Source organism: Barbus barbus (assembly GCF_936440315.1).
Source record: "Barbus barbus genome assembly, chromosome: 19".
Classification (NCBI taxonomy): domain Eukaryota; kingdom Metazoa; phylum Chordata; class Actinopteri; order Cypriniformes; family Cyprinidae; genus Barbus; species Barbus barbus.
This window is the reverse complement of record NC_136747.1, coordinates 21,705,204-21,723,150: the sequence shown is the minus strand read 5'-3', so window position 1 is coordinate 21,723,150 and position 17,947 is coordinate 21,705,204. Positions and strand designations below refer to the sequence as shown.

The window sequence follows — 17,947 nt, the reverse complement described above, 5'->3', positions numbered from 1 at the left end:
TACTATGAATTGAAGTCCACAAAAGTGAATAAAATGTAAACTCCATAGTACATCAGATGTGCTTTAATGAATGCAAAAACATTTACTCCAAAAGATCATTCTAAACATAAATTCCAAACATATTTACCTTTAACTCTTTACTGTTATTAATTAGTAACACACCAGGTTCCTCTGACATGCAAAATTATCCTGAATTTCAAATCTTTCAAATTGTTATTGTTAAAGCAAAACGTAAATGCTTGATGAAAAACCAACAAAAATGATAAATGCACATTTGAAACAAGTTAATGTATTAAAACGACAAAAAAAATCAAGCTATGTTAAAGTAAAACGAACAATTATTAAAACTTAGATATAAAATACTAAGCTAATTCAAAAATATTAAAACATACTTTCACTTGCTGATGATTTATGCTCTGCTTTTATGATGATCAAATAAGATTAAGAAAAAAACTATTCCATTAAAAGACTGTTGATTGTAGAAGCATTTTACTACTGTTTGCATAAGATAATCAACACATTACCAAACTTATTCAATGAACAGAGAGATTGAGACAGAAACAGGCATATCAACACACTATGAACATAACTGTCCAAGCTGACATAAAAACACAATTTGCCTACTCAGGTTTCTACCAAACACGCTTGTTAACACTCCTTGATGTTGAAACCACAACAAACATGATTAGAGTACAATTAAATGCACAACATAAAAACCGGCTTCAATCGGGAACACACTAGTAAAAAGTGTTTGCAGCATGTTGCTGCACGGCAGTGATAAACCCTTCAACTTTACATAGAGAAAGAGAGGGAGAAAGAAGTGATTAACTTTGGTTCAGATTCACAAAAGTCTTCATAAAAGCGGTTCAACACAACTACCACAGTCCCTCCACGGCATCTCAATACATCCCAGTTCAATCTGATGTCCTATAACAAGCTAAAAGACTATGATGAAGCAATCACGACCTCCACAAGCAAATTAACTTCAGTGGCTTTGGAAAAGGTAACACTAAACAGTCCTTAAATGAGAAAAATTCGAAAATCTGTCAATGATTATAGACACTTGTGGTACATGAGTGGATTATTTCAATTTACTGATTTCAGGTATTAGCATTAATTAAATAAATGGTTCTATTTTAGTAAATCAGCAAATATACAAGTCTGATAATAATGTACTATGTAAGAAGCAATAAGCAGCATAAAACTCCAAATACTCCAAACATGACGTGCAGAAGGAATAGATATTTATACTTAGACCCAAAATGAAGAAAATGTTGCTTTGCTTTAAAAAGTAGTCATGTGACCGGCCAAAAATAAAGTACAAAAATGTTACATATTGCTTCTTAACAGAGTAGCATGCAGCGTCCCGCAAATCAATGACAACCAGATTCACAATTGAGCATACTTCCAAGAGTTTTATTATCAAAAGTGGCCTATTATACTGAGGGGGAAAAAAACATCACACATACAGAAAAGGTGCCACACTCGACAAATGCCATCACCTTCTAACGGGTTGGTGATATGTATGGAAGAGACCATGTTTAAGAACAAAACCAGACAAAAACTGAGACAGTCTAATACCTGGAGATATGAACTGCAAAAAGCTACAAAATAGGAGGGAGACGTGGTAAGTTGGCCAACAGAGAAGACGAATGACTTCCGAGAAAGGTCTGTCAAAGTGGGATATTCAAATGAGAAATAAAAAGATAAAATCAAGGTAAGATACCGAAATGTGATGTTTTCATTTGAATTGTTTGGGTATCAATAGTTCTTTCGTCTTCTCTGATGGCCACGATTTTACATCATTTGTTTCAGTACGCAATTAAAAAATAGTAATTTTATTTAACAGAATAAGTATAATCAGTATAACAGAATATCTCCCGCTAATGTTTTTAAAATACAAAGAAAAGAAAAAGCCCTCCCATAATTCCTCACAAATCTCAGCCAAAAAAACAAAAAAAAAACTAAAGAACATTCACCTTTTAGCTTTTTAAAGAGTACAAAAAATGTTCCCCCTTTTGTCTGCCTCAATTTCTCTCTCTTTTTATGAGTTATCGCAAAGCTGCTACTCCTCCATTCTATTTTTCTTGCTCTCTTCCTCTACCAGAATTCTCGGCGGTGATAAGCATCTGGATCGCAGTACTTGGTCACCACCACCCTGTTGGCGAACTTTCTCCCCGTTAAGGCCTGCATGGCTTTCTGGGAGTCGAAAACAGATGTGAACTCCACAAAGATCTGGAAAAATAAAACAGATCGTGAGATGGATTGTGTATGTTTGTGTAGCAGCCTACCAGATGTTCATTGCTGGAGGGTTCAAAGTCAAAGTGCTTTAATCAGCTCCTACGTAAGGACTCAAGAACCGATGAGTTTGACCAAGTCCATGGCCCATATCCATCACTTGAGCTGGTTTGGTAAAGCTTACCTTGCCGGTTCCAGGGACCTCAAGGCCATCGACAGGCCGGGGAATCTCTATGCTTTTGACCTGGCCGTATTTGGAGCACTCGTCCTTGACATCCTCCACTATCTCCTCGTACTCCTCATCGTCCAGGAGCTCCTCTGGAGCCACCATGTTCATCAGGCACAGGACCTCTGTGGGAATACCTCCCATCTGCACCATGGTGTTCGTCATCATCCCCGGCACTTGCAACGTCACTGGAGTCTCGTTTATACTTGTCTACAAAGGGTTAGTGAAAGGAAGAAAAGAATTCTCATTTAAAATAATGAGTTCACTCAAGGTTTTTCCTAGGAAGTGCTGCCTACACTTTGATTAAAGACTTGGAACAACATGCACAGTTGAGACCAGGAACATATACACTACCGTTCAAAGGTTTTGGGTCAGTAATTTTTTTTAAAGGAGGAAATTAAAACTTGATTCAGAAAAGATGCATTAAACTGTTCAGAAGTGATAGTAAAAGACATTTACATGGTTAGAAATACTTAAAATAAAAGTTTTTTAAACTTATTTGAAGAATTCTGAAAAAAAAAAAACAGTTTTATATTAATATTAAGCAGCACATTAGTTTTCAACATTCATAATAAATGTTTCTTGTGCAGCAAATCAGCATATTAATGATTTCTGAAAGATAATTTGACACTGAAGAGTAATGACAGCTGAAATTCAGCTTTACATTACAGAAAAATGACATTTCACAATTATATTAAAATAGAAAAGTTATTTGAAATTGTAATATTTCACTTTCTTTTTTTTTACTATTTTTAATCAAATATGTTGTCTTAGTGAGCAAACAAGAGACTTTCAAAAAAATTTTTACTGACCACAGCAGTAGTGTATTAAGAAATTAAAAAGGGTCTATTTCGAATGCGTTTTAAAACAATATACAAAATATTTGAAGTTGAGCTCCATTCTCACCATTGTCGCATTCTTGGCTCCTACACTTGCCCTCTGAACCAGCAGCTTCTTATCTGCTAACTGCATACCATTCAGTCCTGCAATAGCCTGGAAAAAAAATATTAAGAGTTTAACTTTGTTATAGTAGGCCAAAAGATGTTAAAATCCATGGATACTGTGGAAAATCTAACCATGCCAACTCACCTGATCATTGATGTTAACATCCACATATTCACAGAAAGCGTAGCCCTTTGAGAGGCCGGTAGCGGTGTCCTTAACCAAATTAAAGGCTTTGAGAGGTCCAAAAGAAGTTAACAACTCTTTAACCTGAGAACAAAAGAAATACATTCAAATTGCTATATCACACCTGACATAAGCAGGAAAAAGCAATAGAAAAAAAAAGTTGTTAAAACATTTCAGCTTTTCCATTACCATTTTCTGTTGTGTGTTTGCTTGTGTCAAATATGCATGCATCACCTTGTCACAAAACAACCTGTGCCACACAAATAATTAGGTACTTTTTTAAAAATTAACCATTGCTGCTCATTTCTCATGTGGGACTGAAGAGAATGAAGCGCTACACATAGCCAAGACAAGCACAATCTGGGCAAAATTTACCTCAATTTATTGTTACTTATAATTACTGCCCATGGCATTTTAATATTTTATTAATTACCATGACCATTTACAGGTCTAGAAATAACATTATTAAAAATGGGCTACTTTTCATATCCAGGTTTTCTAAAACCATGGGAATCTTGGTTCTCCAAAGAAAAATACAGTTATTGAGGAGGTGAATTCAAATAAGAAATTGCCTGATCCCTAAGCTGTTTAGCTTATTTTAAAGCATCTTGAGGTCCCCTTGAAAGTTTCCTAAAGCCCCCTAATGGGCCTCGGTTCCCATGGTTAAAAATTAATAAATGTTTTTTATTTTCTTCCTTTCTTTACAATAAAAAGTAGCTATGTGTGTTTCAAGGTATATTAGGCTTTTTATCTCAAAAGACTTAATAAAATTTGCTAAAATATGCTCCGATACAATGTGTGTGTTATATAGACTTTCTACTAGAAACCATTTGTAACCAACCTGGTCGTCATTGAGATAGTTTGGCAAACCACCAATGAAAAGCTTGTGAATAGAGTCTGGTACAACAGTGGACACCACACCTGTGGAGCAGATAGAGAACAGCAATTAACAGACAATTGACTGGCAGAAGAAAATAATACACTGAAAGACCAAATTGAGAGGGCTGAACTGAAGAGAAGAGAAATAACAGCCTGGTAACAGGCTCATTTTCTTGGGGTCAAGTTTAAATAAAGTTAATTCAAATGTAATACAAATGTATGCTGAAGCTATTTGTATTCAAAGGAAATTGTCATGTCTGCTGTGATCTCAAGAGTAAAGAGGGAAATGTAAAGTCTGCGTACCCGGGACATATACGCTGGGGTTCTCGCTCATACCAGGTAATGGTTGATAATCATGTGGCCGGCGAATCTTTAAACTCTGCGCCTGGAAGATGATGCCATCAAATGCCATGGCCTGTGTGGTCTCATCCACCGATCGGAACTGAAGGAGGAAAATTGTAAGGAACACAGCTTACCTATTTATTAGCAATATAAACCTCTGTCAGTGAATATAGGCATCTCTCACCTCAAGGAAAGCAAAGTTCTTGTCCTGGTTTATCTGGACGGCGAGGATAGGGTTTCCTGGTGCCTGAGTCAGACCACCAAGTCTCATCTGGGCATTGAAGAAGTCCATCATAGATTCCTGAAAAAGAAGAATTAAAAGTGAGCTATGGAAAAAGTTTGGAGTTTGTTACATAATGCAAGGCATTAATAGTGTTAAAAGGGATGCACCGATATGAACATACAGATCTTTAATTTCCTGTTGTAAACAATAACTTATCAAAATGGGATATTAAAGTGTTTAACATTTATAGTTTGTCTAAAGAAAAAAACCCACTGAAAACCACTTTAGGTTAGATTAAATAAGATTTTCTAAACAGTACATTTAACGTGTTATTACATTATTAATGTTTTTAAAGATTAAATTTAAGTGAGCAATGAATAATGACAAGTGCAATCTAAATGTAAAAATAGAGGAAATGAGAATGCACAATTTAATATGCTTCTGCATAATACATCCAATCGTGCCAGTGTTCTCTATGTAGATCTGTTCTCCAAAGCGCTGCAGAGTAATTCTATTATGTGAACAGTGTTCATTTAACACCTCTGTGATGCCAAATGGGATGTTGCCAACGTAAAGTCTGCGAGCCTGGCGAGTCATCTGACTGCCCACCACGGGTACCGGGGTCGGCGTTACTGCCAGGCCGTCTGGCGTCATGGTGGGCAGTAAAGCCGTAGCGGGGATCTGACCAGCAGCTGAGGGAGAGACAGAGAAAATAACTCCATTAACAACAGAACATGAATGATTAAATTATATTGTTATTATCAGATGATGTTTGTAAAAAAATAAAAATTTGAACCAAAATAAGTAAATAAATATATACAATAAACACAGAAAGCAAGGAACAGAATAAATCATACTTTGTGATGGGTGTGGGTGACCATAAGTAAAAAAAAAAAAAACTCCAATAGTCTTAAAAATGTTAAGTTGATAATATATAGCATGATTATAGAAATGATGGAAAGCGACTTAAAAATCCTACTAAGAAATAAAAAGGTCATTTTTTTAACAGCCATTTATAGAGCAAAAAAAGCTCTCTTCATATTTCTGTGCATCGCTGCAACCGGTATCACACACACACACACACCTCTACTGAGTGAATAGAATGAGTGGACACAGGGTAGTGTTTTATGTCATGTCCCTCACCTTGCATTGCCTTGTACTGCATGGGTGTAATATGCTCAAAGCCAGGAGGCGGTACATCCCAGTACTTCTTAATTTTTATCTTCTTTTTCTCCCGGTGAGGAGAACGGCTGATTTATAGAAAGGCAGAGAGAAAAAGAAAATGAAGTTAATTCATTTGTATCCAACTGATATTAAATGTTCCAGAATATGAGGAGGATAAATTTTTCTCTGACAGAACTAATTTGATTATATTTTATATTATGCCTTACAATCCTAGTGAAAAGTAGAGAAATCAAAAACCCAAAATAAAAAAAATGCATAATAACATACAAATATTACAATTAAAAAGATTTTACCTAACATAATACCACCACACACAGAGAAGGCTTTTAAAAGAACAATTCACAGATTAAAATTGTAGATGAGTTTGCGTCTTCATTGGAACAGATTTTTTACCATTGCACCACTTGCTCACCAATGGATCCTTTGCAGTGAATGGGTGCCGTCAATATGCGAGTCCAAACAGCTGATAAAAACGTCACAATAATTTACAAGGGTTTACTTGTGGATTATTGTGAGGTTTGTATCAGCTGTTTGACTCCGTTCAACCAATATCATTTTTTGAAGCAAAAAGCTGAATGTTTGTAAGAAACAAATCCATTATTAAGAGTTTTAACTTTATACTGTCATGTCTAGCCAAAATATAGTCCATAATAATGCTTCCTCCAGTGAAAAGACCATCCCCTGTTGTCCCCTCAAATCAAAGTCCACCAATATATTTGTTTTGGACTGTTTTTGTTTATAAACAGTGCTTGATCTGTGCATATTTCTCTCCTAATTCAGATAAGAAATAAATTTCACTGGAGAAAGCAATATTATGAATAGAGGACTCATATTTTAGCCTGAAGCAATGCTTTTCACTTCACAGGACGTTAATTGATGGACTGGAGTTGTGTGAATTATTGTGATATTTTTAATCAGCTGTTTGGACTCACATTCTGACGGCACCCATTCACTGGTGAGCAAGTAATCCTGTAACACCGTATTAAAATCTGTTTTGATGATGAAACAAACCCATCTACATCTTGTCCTTTATGTCCTGAGGAACTTTTTTTTTTAGTAAATCTTAATTTTTGGGTGAACCATTCCTTTTACGCAGAAATTAGAGTAGTAATTCATCTGACAAATGCCTTCAAAAAGTCACAACACTTGAATTTGTAAGATGTTAAAAAAAAAAAAAAAAAACAGCAAAACAGGGTCAGCCCATCTGCAGTATTACCTGACATTGTCTTGGGGATGGTTCTGAGTATGATCACTGAAATGACATTTAAGAACAGGGTTTGACATGTAGCTACTTTGCAGTAGCTTAAACCACGTACATAAACAACTGGATCAGGTTTAAGAGCCGGATTAATGATTTAACTGGGTAACTTGTTTTATTCGTGATTACTGTGCACTACTTCAGTTTTACATTCTGGGCATCAAGTGACTCATTGTAATAACAGCATCTATTACAACAGGGCAGAACGAAAAGATTTTATTCTGCTGGCAAGGCTTCAATAACTTGCAAAAAAATCAGGTGTTTAAATATGTAATTACATCAACAGGTCTAAAGTTCTCACTCTGTGCTGGACCATCCTTATTGATGAGCCTTATAAAACATGACAACTACTCTAACCTGCGTCTGTGGCGACGGTCCTTGCTGTCACTGCGGCGTTCTCTACTTCTCCTCTCTCTGCTTCTCCTTTTCCTCTCTCGACTGCGGCTGCGTGATGGGCTGCGTCGCCGGTGACGGTTCTCTTTGTCCCGCTCTGAGACAGAATGAAGACAAACATGCAAAACATGAGCATGCAAAAACATGAGACAAAGCTGCAGGTTCCTGAAGCAAAAAGGAGTAAGGAAAGAAAAAGGAAAAAGAAGAAGCAGCACAATCCAGCCGCAGAATTAAAGAAAGTAGAGAGACAATATGCAGCTTTTCAGTTTTCACAGTGAGTATCTGGAGGAAAAAAGGAAGATTAGATGGAAAGCAGTAATATAGGTTGTGCATGCTTTTCTGCACATCATTCTGGGATACCCACCATGACCGTTTAGACTGTCACCTGTGCGGAAGAGAATGAGAGAGTATAAGTCGTCATTTTAATTGATATAGGACATTTAAACAACATAATAAATGCAAGTTATTGCAAACGTCTTATAAGTCCTAGAAACAGAATACAAAATGTGTCACTAATGACAGGCGATCTGATAACAAAACTAAAGTTACAAGCTGATCATGTAAGACAAAAAGTCACAGCTTTAAATGACGTAATTTCTAAAACAGTTATCATAAAAAGTCACGTGAGCTGAAGTTTCACATTTAAAACCCTCTCAGCACTTGTTGTAAATGTATGTTTTTAAAAATTCGATTGTGACTACAAAACATTATAACAATGTAAGACTAAAATAAGCACATTGAGCTGTTGTTGACACCTTTACATCCAAACAAATATGCATAATTTAAATAAGTATCCAGTCAGTAAATATCAACAATTAGCAACTCTCAAATGTTTATACATATTTACAGCTTTTTAGATCTCTTTTCTTTATAGGTTGATCATAAGACAACACTATACTTAAAGCGCTGAATGAGTTTCATTACCGTGAAAGCATCAATATGTGACTATTTATACTGACAACAAACATCATGTTTAGTTATTACGATGTTATGCAAGCGATTACTGTTCGGAGCAGTCAATAATGAACATTTATACTCACCTTGTTTGTTTTCAGAAAGCTGTCGCTCAAATTCATCGAAATCAGACATCCTGGTGTTTTGATCTTAAGCAAAAACTTCAGTTAACACGGTCTTTCGCTTATAAATAGCTTTCTCAGTCACACGCAATTTCAAGGGACGGGCTATACAAATATAGATGTATTAAAATGTAACACCAGCATATAAAGTTTTCCGAGACACGTAAATTTCGCGCAGATGGAAATAAACGCTTTGCTTCAGATGGTTGTTAGCTGCTAATGCTAACTCCAAACGGTGTAGGAAACTAATAGGTTCGCGCCGGCAAAATAGATGATTAAATCGCTTAAATTAAATTATTTGCTCGTTATATATATTCCTTGATAGTCAAATGCTATTATTTATCATTATTGAGTCTGCTGAAGTCTAGTCCGTCTCGGCTAAAAAAGCTAACCGCTCACTCCGCGTTGGCGGATGCGTTGACCGTTTCTTCACCGCACAACACTCACTCTCAGCGAGAGCTTTGACGCCGTGCGTCCCCTATAGGCCTGGAGGGAAACGATTTTCGATTTCTATCCACTTATCATCATCCACAAGTCATTTTAGCTTTGATTACTTTAGATTACACGTGATATTTTCTATTTAAAAAGACTATAGTGGAGTTCATGATGAAAATGACTGAATGCCCTTCCATACTGTGTTGGAGATGTGTTTAATAACAGTAGGGTACGGTTTTTAAACGAGTAGTCATAATACATTAGGAAAAATAATAGGTAATCACAAAAACATCACTCAAGCCTTTAAACTGATGTTGCAATGTATAAACATAATTTTAGCATTATATTTAATCTTATAGGCACACCACTAGTAAGGAATGTGGTGAACAACATTTTCTTGTAAATAATATTTTAAGTCCATAAACAATCTCAAAAGTCTTCAAAATGTTTGACTTCTGCTAAACTTCTAAGTAGGACTGACACCCAAAGTAATGTAAACAATGTCTCCAATATCACACATTTTGAATTTATATACAATTTATTTTCCCCTTTGTCAATAACAAAAAAAGTGCTTAAATAGTCCCATATTACAACAAATAAGGAAGGGTTTGCATTTTTTTTAAACAAAGGCTTCATTTGTGGAGTCTGAAATGATTTGTCAGAATAACACAGAACTGGTGTGCCACAGTCATTTACTGAGACAGCAATACACTTCAACCCTAGTGATTCCAATAAACAGATAAACTCAGAAACTACTTCTGCTTGTTCTTTGAGTTTCTCTCACTAGTTTTTGAATGCAAAAATCTGCAGCTCATTATAGCCAAGGTCACTAATTAAAGAGAAAGTTGCTCCTTTATTATTTCACAGCAAATTTAGAACGTTGCGAAAGATGATGGTAGCAAGCTGAGAACTTTACTTTTAGTCAATCTTTAGCCTGACTCATATCATCCAGATGTGATCACAAAGGTCAGAATATTAAAGAGAAGTAGTACCTTGTGTGATCCCCAAATTATTAACTCAAACAAGACAAAGTCCCTTTCATTGAAGGATGGAGATTCCAAACTTTCCAGTAAGAAACTTAAGCATACCTACAAAATAAGAAATGGTAACCCTTTGCATACAGTGGCTGACTATTCATCTTACATTTATCTCTGTTCTTCTCCCTTTATTTCTTTACAGTACAGTATTTGCCCAATTGTTTGGTCAACAAGCCTAGGCATAGAGCTGGGATTTGAACAGTTTTTCATTACAAATGTGTAGATCTAGAATTGAGGTATGGAAAAAAAAAAAAAAAGAAAAAGAAAAAAAGCCCATAAATGGTCAATTAATGGACTCCATAGTATCCAAACCACTGTATCAACAGCGCTGGCTCCTCTCCCCAAAAAAGGAATACATTTGTGGAAATTTAGTGTCTGAACCTGTAGGAAATGGGCAGCAAGAGGTTGTTCTTCTTCAAGGTCTGCACCTTAGCATGAGCGTTCTCGTCAAGGGCTTTATAGCAGCGTCTTGCATAATCCAGAAGCTTTTCCTTGGAGGAATCAAACTCACCAACTTCAGATACCTTCTCAGGAGCAACCAAAAGCATTTCAGCAATAGGAGTGGTGGAGGCTACGGTGTTTCGGTCAATCCCATGGACCTGGAACGCTCTTGACATGCTCTTCAACTTTTGATAGGTGACAAGGATCTTATTGTAGCGAAGCAGAACACCTGCAGGGTCTTTAACTGCGAACAAAATTGCAGTTATTAGATATGTATATGTATGTAAATATAGAGAGTTGCTTTGAAATATATAGAAACTTGAAAAAAAGCACCTCACCTCTTTGTCTTTCCATACTTCGCGCTATACGGAAAACACGTCGTCTTTTCACCCTTGTCTGGCCATTCTGCCTGACTAAACGGCTTTTACGTGAGCTTTTACTATCTGAATCATCGCCATCATCATCTGTAAAAACCTGCTCCTCTTCCACAAAGTCTTCCTCTGCTATATACTCTTCCTCCTCAACCACCTCCTCATCTTCTTGATCTGAGGTGAATAACAAAAAGTAAAAATAAAAATAAAAAAAACATTTAAAATTTAAATGTTTTTCATTGCAGATCAGTTTTTATTATAGGGTTATTATTGTTGACTAAAGTAAAACTAAAACCATAAAAAAAAACATTTTCATTACTTCAAATAAAATAAGCATTAACTGAAATTTTATTTCAGCCATGGTAACATTTCTTGTTTTCATTTTGATTGTAGTACTAAATAACTAAAACCAAATAAACTAAACTAAAGCTTAATAGATATATTAACCTTTATAGATATATTAAATATTATATTTGCACAACAAACAACAACTTAAACTTTCAAATATGAAAATATAAAAAATTTAATCTAATGTAAAATACTACCAAAAACTATTATACTATTTTATTAATATTAAAATAATACTGTTACAGATAAAGAAAGCAATAGTGAACATATTGATAAAAAAATAAAAAAGTCTAAAAACAAACAAAAAAACAACAACAAGTAAAACTAGTTAGCTGTTATTTCTGCTGCGCTTCTGGTTGCGTTGTGTGATTTTTCCAGAGCGTGTTATCATGGATGATGGAGAAGGAATAGCTATCTTCCGAGTGGGTGGCTTCAGACTGGTGGGTTGAGGCTCAGCTTCTGCTTCAGTTTCTTAAATTAAATAAAGATAACTCTTCATAAAATTTGATTGTTGCATTACAAGACACTACTTTGCAGAAGTGCAGTCTAAAGCTACCTTTTTCCGTCATGCCATTGCTTTCCTGACTCTTGGTGGTGAAAATAAATCTGTCAAGTTGGCAGCGCAGGAAGTCCCTCTCCTCCTCCAGATCTTCGATGCGTTTTTGAAGCCAGGAGTTTTTTTCCAGAGAAATCTGCAGTTGTGCTCGGAGGCTGGTAATCAGAAGGTATGGACTGCAAGGAGGGATCTGACCTGACGCTGACTCTGCAGAAGCATTGAAACATAATACAGTGTAGACCTCAATTGTGATAATCAAACGTTACAACGTGGCTGGAGTAAATACCATCGAAGGTGTGGTCATTTTGATTATAGAAACCAGACTCATCCAGGCTGTTGTCCTCAAAGGGGATGGAAATTTCATACCCATCTTCATTCTTTAAACCTGTCACCAGATAAAAGACAAATCTGCCTTGCTTGGTCGCTGGTTTTAGGTCCAAACTGGCTACTTGTTGGTCCAAAGTGGTAGACCACCTCAAACCTAAATTTGAAGGTCTATAAATGATCAACACAATCAAAACCTTGCAGAAAAAAGGCTTTTTAGTATAATCTGACATTCAACTTAAGGTTGTGGTCTGTATATCTTTATGCAAGTAAGAATAACTTTCATGCTGTTGGTAATATTTCAACATGAACATTTACTGGTCTGAAGAAACTGAAATGATCCATGTCCATTATGTTTTAGAAAAATGTTGTTAAAGTGTGATAAATTCAAATTAGAGTTATGTTTACTCGTACAGTGTTTAAATATAATTTTAAGAGATACTAATGAGAGATATAGTGACAACGGATATTTATATACATTTTATGTAAGTGGTCTGTTATAGTTACAGTTATAGTGATTTACATAAGCTATTAGAATATAAACATAGCACCAAATTGCAAATTTTTGCAAAGTTTGGGCCAGTGTTTTTCCTCCTTGAGTGTGAGCTCTATACATTTACATTTATTCATTTAGCTGATGCTTTTATCCAAAGCGACTTACAATTGCTATATATGTCAGAGGTCGCACGGTTAAGTGTCTTGCTCAGGGACACATTGGTGTCTCACAGTGGATTCGAACCCGGGTCTCTCACACCAAAGGCATGTGTCTTATCCACTGCGCCATCACCACCCGAGCCATAAAAACCTGATGTATCATAAGAAATAATTGGAAACTCTTTAATAATATATATAGTATTGTGTTGCAAAGGTTTCAATAAATAGTTGCATTTCAAAGATTTTTCCGTCTATTATCTCATGTCATGCTTTACCACAGTAAACCAACAAACAACTCTCTGGTCAAGCTGGTTTGTGTAACCAGCTAATAACCAGCTCATTCCAACTTTGACCAACTAGAAATCAGCTCCATATCCCAAATCGCCTCCAAACAATATTTCTCAAATAAGATAGGATTTTATCAAGTTTAAGGACTTTTAAAAATGAATAAAGTCTGACCTCTGCAGCTCCTCGTGCTTCTCTGAGCATCAGTCATCATGATTTGGATCTCACAGGCTGATATTCACAAATCTACAACCAAACATAAATTCTCTCAAAAACACGAATCCAAATGGCAACTAAACCGATACAAAACTTTGGAGCGAATGCACGACACAGAGCAGGGCTTGATGCAACTGATAACAACCAAGGACGACTAAGTAGTTAATTAGTCATTAATATTAACAAGTAGTTAATTAAACGTTAGTTAATTGTGTGTGTCTCCCTCGTCCTCTCAAACAGGGCAACGGGTGATTGTTTGGAAGGCGTGCGAGGATACTTAAATTAATTTAGCTTTGTAATATTAATTCGCATCAAACAGGTCCACTAATCTGCATGAGGCATTTACTGCATGCAGCCATGCATATATGAGAGATAATAAACTTACACATGGAACTTGAAGGACCTCATTAGCCAAGCTCCAAACGAGATTGCAGCGTCCGCGTGTTGATTGGCTCATGAGGATTGACTGACTGGAAGACAGTCTGCAAAACGAGATTATCCGACTCTTTTAGAAATCATATATCATGCACGGCGCGTTCAAATCCACACATAAACACGTCCACAGCTGATACTGCTTTGATTAAATAAATGTTTACTTTTAAATATCTAAGTACAAATAACTAAGTAAATAAATAAGTGCATGTTTTTTCTGTCATAAAATTTTAGATACTTTAAAATAAATGAACCAATAAGTGTTTATTTTATTCATTTTAGACAAAGTAGAACACTAACTTAATGATACCACTATAATTTAATCTATACATTTATCATTTTAATTAATTATGGTATGGTATTAAAACATTTTATTTACTTTGATGTGTTGCAGTACTTCACAGTTTACATCAATATTATATTATTAAATATTTTATAATTTAAAATAGATTAATTTTGATGATATGATGCGATGACGGCGTAATATCTGATTTAGCCATATAGATCTATGGTTTTAGCTATTTTCGCTGAAAATGGCGTCATATATCAACAAGTCTGGGTGGCCCCGTGAACAGATTTAGTGCATACCTGACTGAAAAGCGATGAAATATTTAATATTCGTGAAGATACGAAAATAAAGGTCAGTGTATTTAATAAAGCATTTTAGATCGATGAACGTCTTCGTGTTTGAGTCATTTCTTGTGTGTAGATAAGGCTGAGTGTTGACTCTCGCCCATGTTTCTTTCTAAGCACATAAAAGAATATAAAATAAAGTTGGTGTAGTTATGCTGATCGATTTAACGTTTCAAGTTACTTTACTTTCACATCAAGCCCCAGATTTCACAAATGGAGTTACAAAATTGTTTTGTAGAAAGGTAAACGGTTGTGGATTTGGCTTCATTTTTACTAGCTATTTGCATTGTGCAGTATTACACATTGTTCCTGAATTATGTTGTATTCGTGCATTAATTTATGCTGTAAAAACATATTTTATTGTGTGTTTGTCCCCAACAGTTAATATGTCTTGTGCTGGTTTGAAACACTGTAAAGTGGCCCTGGGCTTTGCTGTTATTTTTCACATTTTGGGCTTTACGGCCCTGTTTCTGGGGCTCTTTGCGCCACTGGAAATGAAGGGGAGAGATTTCAGGGACCTTCTTGTCTACACTGGGGCTCTCATGGTACTGATATCTCTTGGCGGTTGGGTCATGTGGTACAGCAGCAATACTGAGGGTATGTCAACACAAAAGGATCTGAGCGGAATCGGTAATGCTGTGGATCGCTTGGTCCATAACCTCAGCAGGAAAATATACACACATCGTGTCCACAGAGGGCCCTGACTTTTCAACAGTGATGCTGTTAGCTGTTTTATTTCTATTTGTTTTTTTTTTTTTAATAAAAAAAGACAGTGCCTCGTTTTTGTGCCTGACAGATTTAAAGGGGAAAAAATAGTATTGTTAAAGTAAGTATTCTGATCTTACAGCCTGCTTTGGTAAACTGCCTGGAAGCAGACTGTAATAGATATTTTAATTTAAAAGATTAGATTTAATATAATACTACTATTGTAGTTTGTTCTGTTACTGTAAAAAGTCATTAAGAACTTTACTAAACAAAATTGATACAATTTTACTGTACTGTAGTGCAATGTATTTTGTTAACATTTTTATTTACTGTTGTTTTATGGCTAATAGCAGTGTTTATTCTTTGTAAATTGTGTTTTAGTTATTATTTTTTCTTTTGTTATCAAGAAATGGTTGCATTGGACATTTATGCGAAATGTGTATGATCTTGATTGATATTTGACAAATTGTCAGTATTGTTTTATATTAAATGAACATGTTAAAATGGCCTAGAAAATTTAGTTCCACCAAACATTTGCAGTACTTTATATGTTCTCTAGGTGGAGACAAACTTGAACATTTCATGTTCATATTTTTACATGAATAAAAATTACGTTTTTGACTAATTAAAAGGTGTTTTTTTTTAAATAAATGTATTAAAATATATATCCTTTTCGTTGTTCTTTGCTACAGATGGTATGACACTTGTGAAATTAAAAGTTGTGAAAACATTTTTAAATTTGAGAAATATGAAACTGCATTATTATTGTTATTTTTTATTGAAATATCTTAAACCCTGAATATTATGTTTTTCTAAGTAGATCAGCTTTCTTCTCTGCCTCTTCTAAAAGTATCTCCAGTAAACAAAAAAAGAAGCTTACGGTTAGTCTAAGACTTAAAAAATGGGCTTTATTTAGCTCTAGGGTCTTTTCCCGTTTTACACTTTTATCTCTGAGGGCTTTTCTCGTTTTAAGCTGTCTAATGGGATTGGGACTTATTAGCACATGTGGTCTAAAAGTGGCATATTCTGTGTTGTACAGACTGGTGTACGTAAGGAAAATTGGCACTTGATGTGAGAAAAGTCTACAATGTGGAAAAAGAACAATGTTAGATTCAAATACAAATCAATGGTAGTTATGCAATTCTAAATCAATAAATTAGTGTACTAAGAGAAAACAAATTGTGGGGGGAAAAAAGCTAGAAATTGTTATTTATAAATATGGTGGATCCCAAAGGTTAGATAACCACCTCCTTTGAAAAAGATTCAAAGCTGTGAGATTATACATCTTGAAAATCTTTTGGACAGATTATAATGCATTTTACACCTATTTTTGAGGCAAACACCTTAGTGGAGAACCTACTGATGGTACCACTTTAGAAGGAAACTTTGCTTGCTATTCTTTAATTCTATATTTCTATAAGGTGACAAATAGGGGTAAAAATATTCCATGAAGCTTCTATAAATTATGTTAGTTTTAGACTGACTTCAGTATTTCACATGAAAATTTAGTAGAGATTCAGCTATTTTGACACAGTTTCTATCAATTTGACAAAAAAGTTTGTTAATGCCTAATTTAAAACCATGACAATGTGTTTATCAATGCATTTGTATTCAGCTGCTTAAAATTGATTAGGATATAGGCACTGACTGTGTTAAATCTTGGGACATGCCCACTGTGGAGCATTTACAGTAAACTGACATTATGTCTGAGTTTGCACGTAATCAAGCATAGGAAGATGTAATTAACTGGATCCCAGTCATTAAGTGACCTGTGTACAGAAGACTTTCCTTTCAAGTCATGTGTTCTGGTTCTTTCCCTCCTTATTCTTTTACTCTTTCCAACCGTGTTTATTTCTGTGTTCTCGCTCTCATTGTAGATGGAGGGATTGTCTGGTATCGGGACTTTATCGTGGGCAGGACAAGGTAGGGACAGTAAGCTGATCAGTAGACTATCAGGATGTATTTATGACCCCAGAGACAATCCAATGCTTAAAAAGGTGGAAAAGTAAAAAAAAAAGATTTTGTGGGAAAGATACAAATAAAAGGTAAAGACAGCTTTTGCAGTGTTTCAGCAGTCAATCGGAAGGGTTTTTTCTCTTTGTTTTATCCTAAGTAACTTACAGTACACTTATTACAACAATCTCCCCATAGATTAAGTGCCTTTGTCAAGGTAACAATGGTGGTATAAATCGCCCCTTACATGCCCCTATCGACCCTCCAGAAACACAATAAAAACCTCAACTAACCAACCAACCAACCAAACAATCAATCAATCAAAATATATATATTTAATAATAATCATTATTACTGAGAAGGCTTTTGCCATATTGTTTAAATAAAACAACCAACAGCACAAATAACAGGCTACAAAAACTGTCAGCATCATTTTACTTAAAATAAATTCATAAAATATAATGTAAAAATCTGGTATTTGTGTCAAACAATTGGATCATTTTGTTGTATCATATGTTTCAGCTCATCAAGGAGTGTGTACTTTATTTTAGTCATTTGCCAGAGCTGTTTAGCTAAAACCGAGATGTGACAATAATTATTATGGGGTTA

The 17,947-nt window shown here is 35.2% G+C and overlaps 2 protein-coding genes across 4 annotated transcripts; both read right to left on the bottom strand.

Moving 5' to 3' along the window:
- Positions 1-37: 37 nt before the first annotated feature.
- u2af2b (U2 small nuclear RNA auxiliary factor 2b) lies at positions 38-9,399 on the bottom strand. Of its 2 annotated transcripts, XM_079440977.1 has the most exons (13): positions 8,913-9,397; positions 8,237-8,257; positions 7,837-7,969; positions 7,438-7,473; positions 6,180-6,286; positions 5,577-5,728; positions 4,998-5,114; positions 4,775-4,913; positions 4,434-4,513; positions 3,554-3,676; positions 3,371-3,457; positions 2,423-2,674; positions 38-2,235 (listed from the first exon to the last, which is right to left on the bottom strand). In XM_079440977.1, exons 1-13 carry the CDS (start codon positions 8,959-8,961, stop codon positions 2,101-2,103), a joined length of 1,431 nt encoding a protein of 476 aa, XP_079297103.1. In that variant the 5' UTR covers positions 8,962-9,397; the 3' UTR covers positions 38-2,100. The 2 variants fall into 2 exon arrangements, with proteins under 2 accessions (XP_079297103.1, XP_079297104.1); XM_079440978.1 differs by lacking the exon at positions 8,237-8,257 and having other exon boundaries at positions 8,913-9,399.
- Positions 9,400-9,581: 182 nt separating this feature from the next.
- Positions 9,582-14,197, bottom strand: ccdc106b (coiled-coil domain containing 106b). 2 transcript variants are annotated; one of them, XM_079440989.1, is made up of 7 exons: positions 14,001-14,188; positions 13,574-13,645; positions 12,423-12,521; positions 12,137-12,343; positions 11,914-12,051; positions 11,200-11,406; positions 9,582-11,105 (listed from the first exon to the last, which is right to left on the bottom strand). In XM_079440989.1, exons 2-7 carry the CDS (start codon positions 13,611-13,613, stop codon positions 10,789-10,791), a joined length of 1,008 nt encoding a protein of 335 aa, XP_079297115.1. In that variant the 5' UTR covers positions 13,614-13,645; positions 14,001-14,188; the 3' UTR covers positions 9,582-10,788. The 2 variants fall into 2 exon arrangements, with proteins under 2 accessions (XP_079297115.1, XP_079297116.1); XM_079440990.1 differs by lacking the exon at positions 12,423-12,521 and having other exon boundaries at positions 9,584-11,105; positions 14,001-14,197.
- Positions 14,198-17,947: the final 3,750 nt, after the last annotated feature.

Coding starts and splice junctions, on each gene's coding strand:
- ccdc106b (XM_079440989.1), bottom strand. CDS start 13,613: ATGATGACTGATGCTCAGAGAAGCACGAGGAGCTGCAGAG. Junction 12,052..12,136: donor CAATGGCATGACGGAAAAAG/GTAGCTTTAGAC, acceptor ATTTAATTTAAG/AAACTGAAGCAGAAGCTGAG. Junction 11,407..11,913: donor GAAGCGCAGCAGAAATAACA/GCTAACTAGTTT, acceptor TATTCACCTCAG/ATCAAGAAGATGAGGAGGTG.
- u2af2b (XM_079440977.1), bottom strand. CDS start 8,961: ATGTCTGATTTCGATGAATTTGAGCGACAGCTTTCTGAAAACAAACAA. Junction 8,258..8,912: donor GCTTTCTGAAAACAAACAAG/GTGAGTATAAAT, acceptor TCTTCCGCACAG/GTGACAGTCTAAACGGTCAT. Junction 7,970..8,236: donor TGACAGTCTAAACGGTCATG/GTGGGTATCCCA, acceptor ATTCTGTCTCAG/AGCGGGACAAAGAGAACCGT.